The sequence below is a fragment of the Syngnathoides biaculeatus genome, chromosome 22 (genome assembly GCF_019802595.1).
Source record: "Syngnathoides biaculeatus isolate LvHL_M chromosome 22, ASM1980259v1, whole genome shotgun sequence".
Classification (NCBI taxonomy): domain Eukaryota; kingdom Metazoa; phylum Chordata; class Actinopteri; order Syngnathiformes; family Syngnathidae; genus Syngnathoides; species Syngnathoides biaculeatus.
This window is the reverse complement of record NC_084661.1, coordinates 12315866-12334530: the sequence shown is the minus strand read 5'-3', so window position 1 is coordinate 12334530 and position 18665 is coordinate 12315866. Positions and strand designations below refer to the sequence as shown.

Here is an 18665-nt window from a genome sequence, read left to right as displayed (position 1 = left end):
ATGACATTAAAAGTAAAAGCACTGGACATAAATAGTAAAAAAAAAAAAAAAAAAAAAAAAAAAATCAATTCCACTACTGTGAAAACTGAAAATGTGTAACAGTTATGGTAATGTTGGTTATTTTATATACAGATCTTTTTTGTATGTAACTATACAGTAAAATCACGCAATACATAAAAAAAAAAACATCCTCGATCTGCATTGAGCTTGTAAAAATCCTTCCAATTCAATTAAAAACAGTCCTTCCAAAACCGTCATCCAAATCAAATTGCTACAAAAGGAGAAATGTTCAAACTTGGAGAAGTCAGGAATTGACAGAGGGCGATGGCGGCACGGCCTCCCCCTCATCATCGCTCCCAACTTCCTCTCCGCGCAAGAGCGACGCCGCGTCGCTCTCTCGTTCCGCCTGTGCCGATCTTTTGGTCAGCTTGTTCAGAGTCCCGCCCTAAAATAAAAAAAATAAATAAATAAAGAGTTACTTAGTCCAGAATATCAGAGGTGGGGGTCGCATAATCTCATGTGCAAATCAGACATCATCATTCTCGAGGTTTAAACTTTTAGACTCATTTCAGTCAAGTCAAGTCATTACTTGGGTTGAGAAAGACAAAGATCAAGTCAGACGAAACAGGTCAATAAAGGGCACAAGGGAGTAAGTCCCAATTTCAAAAATCAGCGATTTAAAGGTCAAGTGTCATCCCTATAAACATTTGAAAATAGATATTGTCATGAAAAGTACATATAAAATTATTGACTTCAATGTCTATACGAAAAATTAAAAATGAGCGGAGAGCGCGTCATCCAGGCGCAAAGTTGCGGAAGTGTCATTCGACAGTCGAGTGGTCGCCATGTTGGCTGCATCTTCTGTCCGTGATTCGCCATTGAAAACACGCAGCGCCACCTACTATGGGAGACACGGAAGCTCTTTTCGAAGAAGAGAACATCTCACAACCGAGTGAAGTGACCGGGGCAATATTACCCTGTCGTTTTGAGCCATATTTAGATGATATGCGGATCACGGCCAAAGCGCATGTGGCCAAACCACCTCCCTGCCCAATCCGCCTGCGCACGGCGCTGATAAAAAACAACGCCGCCCGCGAGTGACGAGCCACCCCGGCTGAAACCGTGTTGACGAGGACAGTGGTGATCCACAAGGCCTGCGGAGGCCGTCCTTCAGCGACACATTTAGCACCCCTACTTACGGATTACGCCCTCCCCCCACCCCCAACTATTGTTTTTTTTTTTTTTAGTAGCTGTATAGACACCTACCTGTCATTTGGAATCCACGAAGCTTTCGTCCTTCGCACCCGTGCAATCCCTTTTTCACGACAAACCGGGTCTTTTGGAAAAGTATGAAAAGCAAATCCATCCCCCCGAATGTTCAAGCGATATTCAGCAATGCAACGAGCCGCCATTTTGGCAAAGGAACAACGTAAAACTAGTGTCAACAGACGAGACCGCTTGAGTGCGCTACTGCCCTGCACGTCACTTCCTGCTGCTTCTCGAAAACAAATCCCTCGAGGCGATTTTCATGGCGGGAGTTACGAAAAGCCATGTAACGTCAAAATCACGTTTTGTGGTGAAAAAACGGATGGGTCTATAACGGCTGCTGTTTTTGCATTAATAGCAGACTAAAAATCTTGCATTTCATGACAGTGGACCTTTCAATCCCCCTCAAGTTTGAATTAATGGGGAGGGAAAAAGATGTGTGACCTGTCTGTGATCGACGATGTTGAGCAGCACCGAGGTGACGATGCAGGCGATGGTGTTGGCCAACATGAAGACCATCATCCTCTGCCACCGCCACAGCGGAATCTTGGTGTCGCTGAGTGCCCGGGAAACAACAAATGAGAACGCCGCGGGTCATTCTGTGCCAAAAAGGAAGCGCCGATGTTGGATTTCCTACCTGGTCTTGGTGCCCAGAATCTGCCCGACGACAAGATTGGCGATACCGATCCCGATCATCTGGAGGGAGGTCGCGAGGCCCATGGCCGTGCCGATGGTCGCTTGAGGTACCACGAGAGGGATGGATGGCCACATGCTCGCCTGCAACGCACCACAACCTATTCAAATTCCTACACCAACTTGGAACAAAATACCGTAATTCCCGACCTACAGAGCGCACCCGGTTACAAGCCTCACCGGGTACATTTGTAAAGGAAATACCGTTTGGTACATACATCCGCTGCAGCTGTGTAAAATCCCCAAGTGTCCACATTGAAACACGAGATATTTACAAAGAAAGACGGTACACCGATAGAGTTTACCGCTAGCGCGGCACTAGCACGGTGCTAGCGCTAGCGCCGTGCGAACGGTAGTGCTAACGCTAGCACGGCGCTATCGCTAACTGGGTCGGTTAAAATAAAACTTCCCAGTAAATATCACTGAAACATGCCAGTAACACAGCAGCAACAGGGCTGGTAAAAGTCACTTCCTAGGCACATATATTCCACCGGTCTCATTCTTAACAGTACAAAATATAGCCCGCCATTTTCTAGAAGGTACTCACCCACCTATTGACAAATCAATAATTTTACTTTTTGGGGTTTTTTTTGGAATAAAACTGCTTGGGCCAACTACGCCGGCATATATACACAAGACACAGCACGGTACGCATTCCGAGCGAGTACACCTGAGCCAGACTCACGGCGGCAAAGGAGTAGGTGACCCCCAGCCAGATGGTGGAGACCAGAGGAGCCACGAAGGTGAAGGCCAGGAGTCCGAAGACGGGCAGCGTGAGGACGGCACAGGACACGGCGAAAATCCCTCGCAGACCCACGTAATCCTTCAAAAAACATCACAGCAGGAATTCTTTTTCTTGCCTCGGAACGCCAAATCCGAGACCCTCGAGTTTTTGAGGCCTCTACATTGTCATTATGATTTTTCCTTTTTTTTTTACATTGTTTTCACTCTTTTCAGCACATCCATTGCATCAAAAAAATTTTAATTCTTAATTCCCTTCTGACTGTGCAGACTTTCAACATTAAAACATTTTTCTTAGCCGCTTATCCTCACGAGGGTGGCGGGAGTGCCGGAGCCTATCCCAGCTGTCCACGGGCAGGAGGCGGGGTACACCCTGGAATACTTGCCAGGGCACATAATTCAACATTATATAATAATAATACGAAATAGACAACTTACTATGAGAATGCCCACGCTGGCCGAGAGGACCAGTGAGCTGTCGTAAACGGCGCCAGCGATGTAGGCGGCCTCCTTCTGAGCGTAGCCGTCGTACTTATCCTGAATGAATTTACTGCGCGGGAAATCATAATGTGAGGCTTTATTATTATTATTTTTTTTTATAAAGCATTTTCATTCATGTAGAAGCCTCCATATTTCTTTTTTTTTTTTTTTAACCGTACCTGGCGTCCGCAATGAACGGGAAGATTCCGTTATAAAAGAACATGATGGTGAGAACCAGCAGCCAGTATCTCAGCGACAGCTGCTTCACGTCCTGAATTCGCTGTAAAAACAAAAAAGGGAACCGAATATTTGTGGTCGCAATATCGCTGGGATGTACGCTAATTTGTGGCCGCTAAATAGGTACAACTTGGAACACAAAATACTACTTTGCGGGTTTCACATCATTCCAATGAACAACTGTCCGGGTATTACATTAATATGATTCATTTGTATTTTGTGTGAGCATTGCATCTACTTTCTTTTTATTTTGTACACACGTGTTTCCATATTTTGTCTGGGTGGGGGTCTCATGTACAGAAACAAGAGGCAAGATGCAGTCTGTCACAACGTCGATGATATAATATTTGTGTACTGATGATATTTGCATACCACTTTGCGCGATTCCTCTTGGATGACGCCTTCAAGACCGAGCTGCCTCATTCCCACCTTGTCCAGGGAGCTGACTACGATGGCCGACGTGAAACCCAGGACGCACAAGATGGCGCCTGTAAAACCCAAAAGTCCGATGAACGTGCACTGAGACTCCAACGGAGTTTCCGGTACTTTTCCGCTTACCGCCCCAAAGGGTCCACTGCATGCCGAATCTTTCCTCAAAGCGCTGCGTGAGGAAGAAGTTGAGGACTGAGCCCAAGCGAGAGAAGGCCAAGGTCAGTCCGAAGGCTAAGGCCAGTTCCTTCCCCTTGAACCAGAAGGCGGTGATGCGGTTCTGCACGACTGAAGGAGAACAGCGTTAGACGGTAAATGCTGAATTGCGTTAATTGGAGGAAACATAAAATAGGCCTGACAGCGAATATTTTTTTTTCTCCCTTCAAGGACCAATTCCCATCTAGACGAGTGTGGTATTTTATTGTGTTTTATGTAGACCTAGAGAAAGCCCATGACAGAGTACCGAGACAGGAACCGTGGTACTGCATGCGCAAATCCGGTGTGGCGGAGAAATATGTATAATATGTATGAGGGCAGCAGAACAGCGGTGAGATGTGCCGTAGGCGTGTCAGAAGAATTTAAGGTGGAGGTGGGACTGCATCAGGGATCCGCTCTGAGCCCCTTCCTGTTTGCGGTAGTAATGGATAGGCTGACAGACGACGTACGGCTCGAGAGAGCAAACTTCAACGGTTTGGACATCTTCAGAGGTGAGAGAGTGAGCAATCAGGACAAGCCAAAAGGAAAAGAAGAAGTTTTAGAAACGGCCCAAAAACCTGAAAGCGGCGGAAACATTTAACGTGAAAAGACATTCATAAAAAATGAATGATGAACAAGGAAGGGATTACCGTGCTCCGAATGAACGTTTCAGATTGCAGTTTGGCAGCGCGGCACTTACTGGTCAGGGATCCGTTGCCCGATCCGAACAGCAGCCGCCCTGTGAGCATGAGCGGCAGCAGGTAGGCGCTTCCTTTGAAGTGGGAGCCCAGGGCGAACAGGGAGGAGCCCAAAACGCACAGGAAGGAGAAGAGGAAGACGCCGACTGTAGCGAGGCAGGCACAAAAGAGCCACGCATTTTCATTTAATAGCCAGATCCCACCGCTTCAATCACAATAGTGCTGATCAATGATAATATGCAAATATGCCGCCGTCAATAAAGGAAATTGATTGAGTGCCTCGTAAGTACTGTGAGCAGTTGATGATGTCATCAAGACTACAAGGCTCCCAGGTCAATTTCATTGGTTGTTAGTAAAAAAAAAAACAAATCAAGGTTCATCCAGCCCGGCCTTACATCGGTTCCCCAATTTGTCGATCAGGAAGCCAGCCAGGATCACCACGACGGCGTTCCTGAGGGTGAGAGAAAGTTGCAGCGTGGGTACATGAAAAATCAAAAAAAAAAATCTTCGTTTGCTTCTCACGCGTGCCGCGCACTTACGTCCACGCATAGATAGCGTAAAGAAGATTGTACTCCTGGGGGGTCATCCCCAAGCCCTCCACGCAGTCCGCCGTCCCGTTGATCACTGTCGCGTTGGGGCAAGTCAGGTTCTGGGGGCGGAGGGGGTGTACAAGACCGCGATGGAGGTTATCGTGTTATTAATTTGAGGCGACAAACAACTCCGAGACACAATTCTGTTCATTTATATTTATTTTACATACCCCTTGAAACTGGTTTTGCAAAACGCTGGGCATGTCGAAGCAGAAGTAGGAGCCGAACGTCAACAGGCAGTTGAAGAACAGCACCACGAAGCGATAGTAATCTGGAAAAAAAATGACGCAAAATATCGGGAGCGCTTGTAAATTTGATCAATTATCTGGAGTTGCGTGCTCAGAAATTTATGGGTTTTTTTGGTGGGGGGGGTTTGCTTTTGTAGCCTGTTGGAGGACGTTTTGTTTTTTTTTTTCCTCCGCGTGTTCGTTTAATTTCGGGTAGTGAGAATATTGGTTATCCAAATAAAAGATGGAGATGATGAACAGTTTCTTCGAAGATTTTTACTTGACAAAATATTCCGGGCACTTATGAGTTACAGACAACGGCTGTAGAGAGCAGATCACAAGTGCGAAGGTACAGAGAAAGCAGGTATCCTTTATCCTGGGGCGGACTATGGGTGGTATCAAACCTGTGGCGTGGGATCGGGGGCTTTCCACTTAGACGAAGGGGTTCTGTCTCAACCGGTTCTAGTTGGCAATGGGTTATTACAAAGTGTCCAGTATGCAGTTCATCAAGGTTAGCCTACGTGCAGATGACTAAATATGGGCATAAGACATTTCCAAACCCAATGTGTGTCTTCACTGACATGCACATCTTACACGCACAACATGGCTGCAAATGAAGCGGACTCAGTTTTACCAATTTAGCAACTTCTCTGATCCCGATGTGAGACGAGCAAATTTAACTTTTTTTGGCGGCACGGTGAGTCAGCTGGTAAAGCGTCGGCCTCACAGTTCTGAGGACCCGGGTTCGATCCGTACTTTGGTGTACATTTTGTCAGATCTACACACCTTTGATGGTAACATAACAATATTACATAAAAAATAATTTCTTGGATCATAAAGTATGCAGGGAAGGTATCTTTCTATCTATCTACAAAGAACTCCACTAGTTTATCTTTTCTGTCGTATTTACAGAATCAACAGATCCATAACGTGCCTGGGCATTCATTAAAACATGGTTTTCGATCATCTCAATTCAAGATTGTTCGCCACGTAAATAAAAAAAAAATGCTGACTTGGCAATTTATTGGCTCCGTTTCATAAGACAACACAGAAAATTGGTCAGGAATACTACCGCAGCAAAATCGTGTATTTTCGCCAAACGTACCTTTTTCTGCCGGTTGCGCCATGGTGAAAGGATATCAGATGACTGATTGGAAAAGTGGGGAAAAGTCCAACTCACGGGAGCTTCTGCAGTCTTGTTTACATGGAGCGGCCAAACAAATCAGATCTGACGACAACGTGGATGCGTCCGGTTCACTGTCATGGCGGAACGTTGTGTTTACAAGTCAGTGCGCACAGTGCGCATGCGTGATTTTCCTACCGTCCTCACGTGACACTCGAAGCACTGGAAAACTTTATTGACATTGTGCTTTTACAAACGTTATCTTCCTTCATCGAGAGGAACAGTTTTACTCAACATTATTTTTTTCATATCGAATATCTATTTTTCCTTTTCGTAAGAGGAAACTGTTCTACTATTTATAACGAATTTTGTGGATTTGGCTATCAGCACACAAAGGCTCGGTGCTATACGTCATTAAATAAACGCCACCTCGTTTTCGTACAATAAAATTTAGTGGAAAATTCTGGACTAATTACGACATAATTGATAGTCTTTGGAACTGTTGGCTAACAATATGGATAACGCGTTTTAAAAACATTTGACCCTCAACAGTCACCATGGCATCGTTTCATCTAATTGACCCTCGCCAGATTCCGTAGCAAGTAGGACGTCATTTTCCCCACCCTTCTTTTAACCGATCAGCCGATCTTGAATATTTTTAACGTGTTTGTCGAAAGTTGTTTGCGTGTCAAATGAGCAAGTTGCAGCAACATACAATATGGGAAATATCCGATTCCGATTCAGAAGGCGGCGCAGAGAGAAAACGCGTTTTTCAAGGAGGCAGCAGCGCTGAAGACGCTTCAGCGCCGCCGCCGGCCGACGAACGCCGACGGCCGAGCCCGACGAGAAAGCGCCGCTCCAAGGAGGAGATCGAGGCGGACAAGGCGAAAGCGAGGGAGCGCAGGGAGGCTCGAGAGGAGAGCCGAGCTGCGAGGGAGCGACAGAGGCAGCGGAAGCGAGAAGAGATTGAAAAGAGGAAAGAAGCTGCGCGACATCTCAGCAGTTTCAAGCCAGAAAACTACATCAAGCGTTTGACTGTCTGCATAGATTCAGGTCTGATGGTCCACTCCCGCTTCCCCGCGTGTGGTTCTTAAAACAAATGCATTTAGAGTTTTAATAAAGAAAAAAAAGAAGTGGCATACGTTTAGGATTTTGTAACATTAGAACGATTTTTAAAACTTTTCCTGCTCCACTCCCACATTTTGCAGCTCTTCTGCAACAGGAAGGTTCGGACATCTTGCTGGGCACTCTTTCTTCTTTTGAATGGAGGTACAGCATCCAACAACAGACGCTTCCGAACAGCATCACGTGGACCAAGGATTTACCTGAGGTGGGCGCTTTAGTTCACCCCCAAAACCCTCGATATGTATCATAAATTTCCACCGTGTTTATATTTATATGATCAGCCGACCGCGGATGGCACCAGGACGGTGCCAGAGGACCAGCTGCTGCAGGTGCTCAGTCCATCAGAATTCTTGGAAAAGGCCATTTCTGTCAAAAAAGTAAGTTCCCGTTGACCGCAACGGCCGATATTTTATACTTGGAAAAATATCGCCGCGCACCACCCAACTCAAATGCCACAAAAGTGGACATATTTAATTCATCCATCTATTTTCTCTGCCCCTTATCTTCACGAGGGTCACGGGGAGTGCTGGAGGCTATCCTAGCTGTCAACGGGCAGGAGGCGGGGCACACCCTGAACTGGTCCCCAGCCAATCGCAGGGCACACGGAGACAAACAGCCGCACTCACAAATCACACCTCGGGGCAATTTAGAGGGTCCAATTAAAGTTGCATGTTTTTTGGGATGTGGGAGGAAACCAGAGTGCCCGGAGAAAATCCACACAGGCACGGGGAGAACATGCAAACTCCACACAGGCGACAGGGCCGGGATCGAACCCCGGGTCCTCAGAACTGTGAGGCCACACAAAACATTAATACATCAATATGTCATTACAGTTGCATATTCACGAGTCAGCATTTGTAAATTTAAAGATAAAAAAAAATAGGTTTAACTTATCCTTTGTGAGGTGTTGCTTAGGTGCCATCTTGGTGCAGGAGTGAGTTGAGGAACTCCGTTTACACAATAGTCATTTGCCACCATCTGGTGGCACCTATAAGCAATTACAGTATTTTTAAACATTTAATTAATTACTGAATTAATTTTTATTTAATCTGTTTGATGGGGTGAAAATTAATCAGGGTTTGAAATTTAAAGATTATAAAAAAAATAATAATTTTTATAGGTACCACACACATATGTTGACTGTTAACCAGACCAGATTTTCAGTGTTTGTGTACAATATTTACAGTGAATAATAATTCAGATTTGATTCCATTTTCCTGTGTTTGGTGACTCCAGGTGATTGACAGTGAAGTGGAGGAGCCAGAGGCTGGTCTTTTCGAGTCGGGCCACAATCCGGATCCGGTGCAGGTGGTCACCATGTTGGTGACCGAGTCCCAGCCGGATTACAGGTGCGGATATTTCTACCCGCGATAACTTCATCACGTCTTGGTTCTCGTGTGCCAAAAAAACGCAAACGTGATTCCTGCGTACGTCCACACTTCTGCTGAACAGGAAACACGCTTATGCATTAGGGGAAACAAACCAGTCCAAATATGGCGGGCAGAATATGGATCTGGAGGAGGTGGGCGATCCGTTGCGTTTGGGCCACTGCGCTTGCTTCCAGTGACAAAAACTAAAATGCGGCCTGTGCACTCCGTTCAGGTTCTTGTGTATCTGCAGCTGCACAGAAACGTCTCGGTGCTCTTCGTGGACGGCTGGCAGGAAGTCACAGACCACGTGTGCGCCGTCACCAAGTCCTTGTCCAAACGGCCTTACAAGTACCTATCCCCAAAGGCTGGACTCGACTCGAGTCGGACTTAAGTTTAGGAACTGGGACTTGAGAGTCGAGGCCGGCTCCCGCATCTGGTGTCTTCTGACTTCCCCGCAGGCTGCTGACCGCGCAACCGGACCTGCCCTTCTGCGTGGACGGCCCGTGGGCCAGCGGGGTCCGGGTGGAGAAGGACGGCTCCGGGCTCAGACAGGTCTGGACCAAGCAGATCCAGCAGCTCAACAGAGTCAGTCAGGCCACCGCCTCTTGCGTGACCGCAGCCTACCCGTCGCCTCAACTGCTGCTGCAGGTACTTTTTTTTTTTTTTTTTTTTTTTTGCCAAGAAAAACATATTCCATGGTCACTTAAGTATTGGATTATTTAGCAATACTTTAGTTTTAATGAAATAATGACTTTTTTTATGCAAATTGTTTTTTTCCTCTTTTTTTAACTTAGAATAAATAAACCATAGAGCAAAAAAATAGAAATAGGAAAAAAAATTAATAGATTGTCTTAATTTTAGTTATTAAAAACATGTTTAATTTATTTAACTTTCGTCATTATTGATCAATTAAATGTTGAGAAAACTAGAATTGAGTAAAATATTTTTTAAATAATTCCATTTTTTCTTAAATTATCAGTTCATTATATGTTCTGTTAATATGCTTTGACCATTATTTCATAATCATTTCCAATAAATCAATTAAAACAATTATTTGACAATTGAAAAAAGTACACAGAAAATACAGGAAATATAAATATTTTAGAAATAATTTTCCAAATATCAAATTTAATCTGGTTGTAACTGAAATTAAAACAAAATTCAAAATACCTGCAGATAAAATTGAGGAAAGTGTTGCAAAGAGTCCACAAGGTGCCCCAAAAAAATGTGTACACACAAATTATAATAAGTTTAAAATTATTTAAAGTGTGTATACATTTTTGGGGGGGGACACCCTGTATATTTTAAACAAGGAATAATAACTCTTTGCATTCATTCTATTGTATTCGCTGGGATAAGCTCACCCGTGACCCAAATGACCATAAATGGTACAGGAAATAAATGTCAAAATTAAATTTTGTCTTGGGTCCCATTTTGGGTATCGGGTCTGTAAATAATTCTCATCACATTTTATTTTCTTTATTAAACGAACAAGTACGTCTTTTTGTTCCAGGCGTACGAAGCCTTGAGCTCGGAGGAGGACAAACAGAACCTGCTGGCCGACCTGATTGTGAGAGCCGAAGGCAGAGAGAGGCGGGTCGGACCAGACATTTCCACCAGAATTTACCGCTGCCTGACCGCTGAGAACCCAGACCTGGTCCTGGACCAAACTTGAAAGGCTCAATAACATTTACTCCTTGTGGGAAGTTCCTTCGTCGATCATGTGACGGACGATTGTGTCGAGAAGCTAAAAATATCCTTGCGCTACTTCAGTCCGGTCCAAAAGATGCGGCGTCATGACATAACCTGTTCACTTTAGAATCATGGACATTTTCTTATTCTGAATTAAAAAAACAAACAAACAAACTCTGCAACAGAGCTTTTGTCTTGTCGGTTTTATTTTTACGTTGTCCAAGTAAGAAAGTTACAAAAAGTTCTTTCCGTAGTATCAAAAAGCAATTCCGGTCCATTTTTCTCATTGGTCTAATCTTCTGATTATCATTTTTATATTCATTTATAAAGAAAGCAATTGCATAAGCCCTCTGCTGGACATGACGCCGTCACATAATTTGAGGTCAAAATTGAGCGTTATCCAAGTTTAAAAAAAAAAAAAAAGCATCTTATTATATATATTTTGAACGTTTGCCACACTTACTGATCGCATCATGTCCAGCGGCATCTTTTACAACGATAATCGTCCGGATCAAGCCGTCATCGTTGTCGTTGTCACCGGGGGCAGTCGGGGGGCAGAAAGGAGGAATGGGGACAGGACTGGCGCGGGGACTGGAGGCGGCGTCGGCGTCCCCCTCGGCGGCGTCTGCATCCCCCCCGGCTTCGGTGACGGAGAACAGCCAGCCGAGCCGGCGGCGTAGCAGCGAGAGCAGCCCCGGGGGCAGCTCCAGGGCGGCCAGCGCGTCAGGGCAGGCGGGGAGGACTTTGCGAAGGCGGGCGCAGCACAGGTACTGCAGGGAGGTGGGCGTGTAACAGGCGCGGATCACCTTCATGCTGCTCTTGGCCGCCGTGGAGCACAACATCGGGTACAGCTTCTTGTTCTGCAGCCTGCTGGCGGCGACACCTGCGGGCGGCAAAGACCGATTTTGGCCGGTGCTGATCGGTGCGCTTTTCGTTTTTTTTTCCCGCTCCTGCAAAACGTCGCCAGCGCATTAAAGTTCTTGACTACTGGACTGGATTTAGCATCTTTTTTTTTTTAGCCATTTAGCTCACATCATTGTTAAACTTTTGTTGTTGTTTTTCTTTAACTTTATTGTTAAATGCATTTTATTGTGTAAAACCAAATTAAAAAATAAATACATGTAATATTAGTGTGCTTTATTAAATGTAATAAGTTATTATTTAAGAAATTGTAATTACATTTAAGTAAGTATATTAATTGGTTAATGAAATATGACAATTTAAATGATAGTGACTAATAGTTTTGGTATTCATTGGAAATAAAGTGACATGAACATACAATTCAGTTCATACAAATTAATTTCCATTTAAATATTTGTAGTGTAATAAATGGTTGATCAAAAGACTGGAACATTTTTAAATTAGTCTAAATATGTTGTATATTTTATTTACTAAATAGTTTTGACAGTTTTATTGGAAATAAAGTCACATGAAGATACATTTAAAAAATAATAATTTCCATTTAAATATTTGTATTGTAATAAATGGTTGATCAAAATACAAACATTTTAAAAAAAGTCTAAATATGTTGTATATTTTATTTACTAAATATTTTTAACAGTTTTATTGGAAATGAAGTCACACGAAGATACATTTTTTAAAAATAATTTCCATTTAAATATTTGTATTGTAATAAATGGTTGATCAAAAGACTGAAACATTTTAAAATTAAATATGTTGTATATTTTATTTACTAAATAATTTTGAGAGTTTTATTGGAAATAAAGTGAAATAAAAATACATTTTAAAAAAAATAAATTAACATTTAAATATTTGTATTGTCATAAATGGTTGATCAAAAGACTGAAACGTTTTAAAATTAGTCTAAATATGTTGTGTATTTTATTTACTAAATGGTTTTGACATTTGCTCGTTCCTTTTTGCCATCTCTTTGAGCAGTAGTGTTTTTATAATGGGCCAAATTAGAAAAAACAAAACGAATTTTTTATGTTGTTGCATCATTCATCTGTAACACGCAATGTCTATCTCGTGGCACCTCTAAGCAATTACAGTTTTGTTTTTTTGTTTTTTTAATCTGCGGTCTGATGGGAAAAATTAATCCGGGTTGCAAATTTGATGGTAAAGACGTTTGAGAACGCACCTACGCAGCGTCGATTCTTGTAGATGGTCAAGGTACCGTGCCAGGTGTCCAAATGCAACCCAATGATGGAGCCTTGACCGAACCGTGAGGAGAAGTTGACTTTCTCACCTTTATGCTGGAGGAGACCTTTATTAAAGGACATAAACACTGACGTCACAAATAAGGCGGGCAAATGGCAGAAGGGGTTGTAGTTCCTCATATGTGCCACACGATGGCAGTAAATCGCATTTTCAATGAGACAAGTCTACGTAAGGCCTTACTACATGAATTCTTCCCGTCCATAAATATACATTTTAACATCATTGAGGAGTCTAAATTGCCCGCAAGTGTGAATAATTCACTTCAGCCCAAATGTACTTTTCGCAGTTCGATTCACGGACGCCTCCAATGGGCAAACCTGTGTAGGAGAGCCCCCAGCTGTCCTCGTCGTGGCCCAGCAGGCTGCCAAAGTTGTACTTGAACTTCTCCAGGTTGACCTCCGCAGTTCCAATCCCAACCATCTAGATGAGACAAAATCATCGTGGACGCTCGGCTCCGGACAAGGAAAACATCCGCTACGCGCAGAGACTCGTACGTGGCGTCCACAAAACCATTTTTGATCACCCACCACTGGTTAAACTGAGAAAGTAGAACTAGAGTGGGCTAACTCCATAAGGGTCGTTTTTAGAGAGCAATGAATGCTGGTCGAAAAATCAATAACTTGTTCCAATTTTGACATATAGGTGACGGTAATTGCGCTCCACATTTTTCCTGATTCATCAGTGCAACACTGGGGCAACACCCCAGGAGAATAAAACTCAGACGTTGATAAAAGACACATAAATGAAGTACTGCTGATTAGGCGAGTACTGCCAGTCCATTTGCATTTCACTGCTCGCGACCCTCGTGAGGATAAGCGGCGAAGAAAATGGATGGATGATCATGTTCAAACTGTGCATAATGTCACTGTGGCTAACAAGAATGCACTTTAGGAATATAACTGGCATGTTTGGTTTTTTTTTATTAATAAATAAATACTACACAAGTGTATTTTAAAATGATAAACGGTGGTACTTAGCTAACCCACAGAAATTCTAAAAAGTACCAGACTTCTAGATAAAAGAGTCACTATAACTCATCACATTCTAAATCATTATGTTTGGCCAAATGACAAGATCTGCAGAAAATATCCAGGAGAAATAATGACTGCCATATAAATTTGAAAAAATACAGCGCAGAGATTTTAATGAAGCCAAAATATTTCAAATTATTCTCCCGAGAAATGACAAAAAGGAGTTAGCCCACTATAGCTCTCAGCGGCGAAGAGACTTTATGGACTCCGTGTCCGGGATTTTGAAAGTAAATTTGCACTGCACCCACCATGTCGGTCCCGTAGACCGGCGAGGTCATCTTGACTTCCCAGAAGTGCTGCCCGTCGGCCAGCTCGCTGGCGCCCCGGATGGCGGCGGTGCCGCAGCTGTAGTCCGAGTGGAAGCTCACCTTGCGGCCGTCGCGGCTGAGCGAGGCGCCCGACGACTTCAGCCGCTCGTCCCACACCCAGGCTAAGTCTGGCAACATATCCAACATTAAAAACATTTATTTGATTGTGCTTCACAAATATCAAAGACAAAATACATAAATACTGTACGTTTATCTACCGCAGGCAGCGCAAGTATTTGGATCGTTGTTGATCTCACCGTCATCGTCCTCCCCGCAGAGGCAGTCGGCGCCGATGGCCGAGCCCGCGTTCGGCTCGTCCCCCCAGGCACACTGGCAGAAAGACTCCCCCAGCACCGGCGCCAAGCTGGACGGCGCCGTCGCTTCCGCGGGCTCGGCGCTCGCCGGGTGGTCCGGCTCGCTGATCTGCGTGACCGACACAACTGTGCTACACCGTCTTCACAAAGTTATTGCAATATGCTGAGATTTTATTACTGGTTATGAGTGAGTTTGGCTTAAAATAAGAACAGAATTTAAAAAAATTATATGTGTGTAGGTAGTATAAATCCACTAGTTGACATTTTTTGTAGGCCAGCTATGTTTAATTGAAAAAGAAATCTTACCAAATTTTCATTTTTTTTTTCTTTTTCTAAAGCCCAACTTTCCCAGTGAACCACAAGACAAATTCCCCAGACAGTCGTGAGAATCAGTGTGTGAGCTGTGGTCAACAGCAGCTCGGGGAAAACACCCCCGTACCTGCGTTGTCGTCTGGCTTTCCCATTCTTCGATTTGGGTCGATACGGACATCGCCGTCACGGGACCGGTCCCGTGCCGCGTCTCGCTCCGGGCCGAACGTCGAGAGCGGCCGCCCCTCCTCCTCCTCCTCGGCATGGATGGTCTGCAGCCCAGAGAATGCGGAACACACCGTTTACTGTAATGCGAAACCGAGATTCTTCTTCATTCTGGTTTTATTGATTTATGAACAGCAGAACCGGCAAAGTTCTTCACTTCAAATACCAAACGTGGCGCATGACTTTACGAGTTTCAGCTTCTCAGGTTCCTCGCAGTCGGTGAACGCGAGGGCGACAGCTTGAGTCGCGGCCTGGCCATTTTTGCACCCCTCCCATATGCCAAAATTGGCACGGTCGCACACGTGCCACGTTTAATGCCGGCCGGCCGTCTGCTCCGACAGCGCGTTGAGATTTCTGCTACAGCAAGCCGCGGCGCAAAATGAGGTCGCGCGGATGTCAAGCTCACCTTTCCCGTTTCTGGAACGTCCTTGTCAACTTTTTCTTTCGCAGAAGCACGATTTTACATTACAATGTGCGACAAAAAATCATTATAATAACAAAATCACAACTCATTGCAGCGGATTACCATGCCGATAAAGAAAAGCACCATTTTTGGAACGACACCTTAGCTTAAAAAATGATCTTTGCAAGACACAATAACAATAGTAAGCTACTTTATAGCAATGTTAGTATGTCTGGGCTCAAGTCACCAGTGAGTACAGCAGCTGGTCTCTGCTTTTCCAAGCAGGTGCGCCAGATAATTGGCGACAATTTAGATTGGCTCGCTTTAAGTGCTCTTTGGCCTAAATACTGGAACCGAATCATCTGGACTCGTGAGCAGAAAGTATTGTGGCATGCACGGTTGCAACGACTTATCATTGAAGATATTGCGACGCAAATAAGCCATTCAACAGCATTGTTAAATAGAATTAAATAAGGAAACCAATGCAAGTGCAGTAGATAAAGCTTCGAAATTAAATGTTACACTACATGACATCGCAGAGAAAACATGCCCAATCGCATTGCACAGTATTTCCCTTTTTTAAATTTCGTGTCAATTAATTGTATATACAATTTAAAAATGACATTTGTGCTCTCTTACCTGGCTGGAATCGTCTGGTGCCCTCCCCAGCAGCGGCGGCTCATTTGAGTGGGTGACTGGTGCACTACACGCTGTGGCCCACTTCTTGTTCTCCTCTCGTCCAGAAGGCCGAACGTAAACACGACCCTGATCACGCCCCCATTGGATGACGTGGCAGGAAAAGGGGAGGGATTTGATGGATTTAACTTCCGAGCTTACGAATGAAAGTATATTTATGGAATTTGGAATGAAAAAAGCTGAATTATATTTTCATTTGCGTGAGAAAACGCGCTAATATTTTTTGAATAAATATTCTTCAAAAGTCACGTGCTTTGCCATTGGTCACTGGTCTTGCATGAGGCACATCTGATTGGCTGACACTAGTCAGGTGGCCATTTCGCGGAAGTGTATTCGGCACACAATGCGCATGGATGCTGCGTAGTTTTTGCAAATAACAGTTATGGAACAGAATAATGGTGAGTTTTCCGTTAGTTTACCATTCAAATCTTGTTTATAGCAGGAGTATTATGATGAATAACACAATCGGTATTTCAGCATACAATGGGCTGGCCAAGGAAATGAGCAATACTGTGCCACACAACTGGATAAACTAGCCTACGGCACGGGGTTAGTCGTTAACTGTTCAAAAACATTTAAACGCTTCTCCAGAATAAATCAAACGAAGCCTGTATTGACAAAGTCAAGTGTGTATAGTGGACAATACACGTTTAGTAATAGTTATGGGGAGTAAAAGTAAAAGGTCGAAAAATAAATACTCCCATACACAGGAACCCGGAATATTGTACTTAATTGCAACAACAAAGTAGGTTACTTCCCTAGTTAATGAAAGGTGGGCTTCTTTTCTTCCTAGATAGCAGCAGCTTGGCCCAAGTGCGGCACGTCATCTTGGTTCTGTCCGGCAAAGGCGGTGTGGGGAAGAGTACCATCACCGCTGAGCTTGCTCTGGCGCTGAGGCATGCTGGGAAAAAGGCCGGTGACACTCCATCAATCATTGGATAGAGAAACAATACCTTGTTTGGTGGTATTATTATTGTTTTATTTTTTTAAAGAAATTATGTGTACAGGGCAGGCCCAAAGTAGGTGTACAGTAAAAAAAAAAAATAGTGGAAAAGAAAGGAAAAAATGAAAGAAAAGACTAAATAGAGGGGTGGAAGGGAGGAAGTCAGCAAGGAATGAAAAAATTAGGATGGATTAATATAATTTCACAATATTTTTGTGCCCCCTTCAGGTTGGCATCCTGGACGTGGACCTGTGCGGGCCAAGCATCCCGCGGATGCTGAGCGTGGGCCGCCCCGACGTGCATCAGTGCGACGCGGGCTGGGTGCCCGTCTACGCCGACGCGGAGAAAAACCTCGCGCTCATGTCCATCGGCTTCCTGCTGGACGACCCGGATGAAGCCGTGGTGTGGAGGGGACCCAAGAAAACAGGTGGCATGCAGAATGCCGTCATTTTTAACGTAACGAGACTTGGAAGTTATCATTTTCTTCCACGTTCCTCTCAGCGATGATCGGCCAGTTTGTGTCGGACGTGGCGTGGGGCGAGCTGGACGTGCTGCTGGTGGACACGCCGCCAGGGACGTCTGACGAGCATTTGTCCATATTGGAGAACCTCAAGAAGCACAAAGCGGTGGACGGGGCTGTTTTGGTCACCACGCCGCAGGTCCAAAAAAAAAAAAAAAACCCAACGGCGAGCATCAACCTTTCCTCTGCGGGAAGTCGAGTTTGGACTTTAAAAAAAACCCTCGCGTTGTCTCGCAGGCGGTGTCCACGGGCGACGTCAGAAGAGAGGCGACTTTCTGCAAGAAAACCGGAGTGCGCATCCTCGGCATCGTGGAGAACATGAGCGGCTTTGTTTGTCCGCACTGCTCGGTGAGCGCAACTTCCTTCCTTCCGTCACTGCTTCCCTTCATCTCGTTTGAAAAATATGTCTTCTTTTCAGGAATGCAGCAATATATTTTCCAAAGGCGGGGGTGAGGAGTTGGCCAAACTTACAGCATCGCCTTTCCTCGGTGAGTTTATAAAATTGGCGTTTCATTTTCAATGGCCCAGTGAGAAAATAATTTATGTGTATGTTTCTCATCCAGGTTCCGTGCCCTTGGATCCTCAGTTGAGCGCCAGTGTCGAGCAAGGCAAAGACTTCCTGGAGTCATTCCCAGACAGCGCCACCTTCAGTGCCATTAGCGGCATTACAAAAACCCTCCTCGACAACCTCAATACTGCCTGAATGACAGAAAATGTAAAACAATATGTATAAAGTACAAAAGGGATGATTAAAACAAAAATTATTTTGCAGACTCGTTTGTTCGTGTCACTGTTTAGTTTCTGACTCTGGTCATGTTGGCCATAATATCTGGGAAGGAATATTTCTTATGTCAGTGGTCATTTTCTCA

General features: G+C 44.4%; 4 protein-coding genes across 6 annotated transcripts; 2 read left to right on the top strand and 2 right to left on the bottom strand.

Moving 5' to 3' along the window:
* Positions 1-302: 302 nt before the first annotated feature.
* mfsd1l (major facilitator superfamily domain containing 1-like) lies at positions 303-7262 on the bottom strand. The gene is made up of 13 exons (XM_061809358.1): positions 6662-7262; positions 5500-5600; positions 5279-5388; positions 5135-5190; positions 4742-4885; positions 3976-4134; positions 3790-3905; positions 3360-3460; positions 3139-3250; positions 2645-2782; positions 1904-2043; positions 1711-1822; positions 303-445 (listed from the first exon to the last, which is right to left on the bottom strand). Exons 1-13 carry the CDS (start codon positions 6681-6683, stop codon positions 305-307), a joined length of 1452 nt encoding a protein of 483 aa, XP_061665342.1. The 5' UTR covers positions 6684-7262; the 3' UTR covers positions 303-304.
* Positions 7263-7287: 25 nt separating this feature from the next.
* Positions 7288-11040, top strand: LOC133495121 (probable crossover junction endonuclease EME2). The gene is made up of 8 exons (XM_061809359.1): positions 7288-7732; positions 7888-8009; positions 8086-8181; positions 9041-9153; positions 9257-9326; positions 9407-9522; positions 9633-9822; positions 10688-11040. The coding sequence occupies exons 1-8, from the start codon at positions 7372-7374 to the stop codon at positions 10847-10849; spliced, it is 1230 nt and encodes a 409-aa protein (XP_061665343.1). The 5' UTR covers positions 7288-7371; the 3' UTR covers positions 10850-11040.
* Positions 11041-11057: 17 nt separating this feature from the next.
* spsb3b (splA/ryanodine receptor domain and SOCS box containing 3b) lies at positions 11058-16410 on the bottom strand. 2 transcript variants are annotated; one of them, XM_061809361.1, is made up of 7 exons: positions 15641-16001; positions 15140-15281; positions 14644-14809; positions 14327-14514; positions 13365-13467; positions 12968-13093; positions 11058-11749 (listed from the first exon to the last, which is right to left on the bottom strand). In XM_061809361.1, the coding sequence occupies exons 2-7, from the start codon at positions 15272-15274 to the stop codon at positions 11298-11300; spliced, it is 1170 nt and encodes a 389-aa protein (XP_061665345.1). In that variant the 5' UTR covers positions 15275-15281; positions 15641-16001; the 3' UTR covers positions 11058-11297. The 2 variants fall into 2 exon arrangements, with proteins under 2 accessions (XP_061665345.1, XP_061665344.1); XM_061809360.1 differs by lacking the exon at positions 15641-16001 and adding an exon at positions 16277-16410 and having other exon boundaries at positions 11059-11749.
* A 190-nt stretch (positions 16411-16600) lies between these two features.
* nubp2 (nucleotide binding protein 2 (MinD homolog, E. coli)) lies at positions 16601-18577 on the top strand. Of its 2 annotated transcripts, XM_061809362.1 has the most exons (7): positions 16601-16731; positions 17127-17245; positions 17505-17703; positions 17778-17935; positions 18034-18144; positions 18215-18284; positions 18360-18573. In XM_061809362.1, the coding sequence occupies exons 1-7, from the start codon at positions 16716-16718 to the stop codon at positions 18497-18499; spliced, it is 813 nt and encodes a 270-aa protein (XP_061665346.1). In that variant the 5' UTR covers positions 16601-16715; the 3' UTR covers positions 18500-18573. The 2 variants fall into 2 exon arrangements, with proteins under 2 accessions (XP_061665346.1, XP_061665348.1); XM_061809364.1 differs by lacking the exon at positions 17127-17245 and having other exon boundaries at positions 16654-16731; positions 18360-18577.
* Positions 18578-18665: the final 88 nt, after the last annotated feature.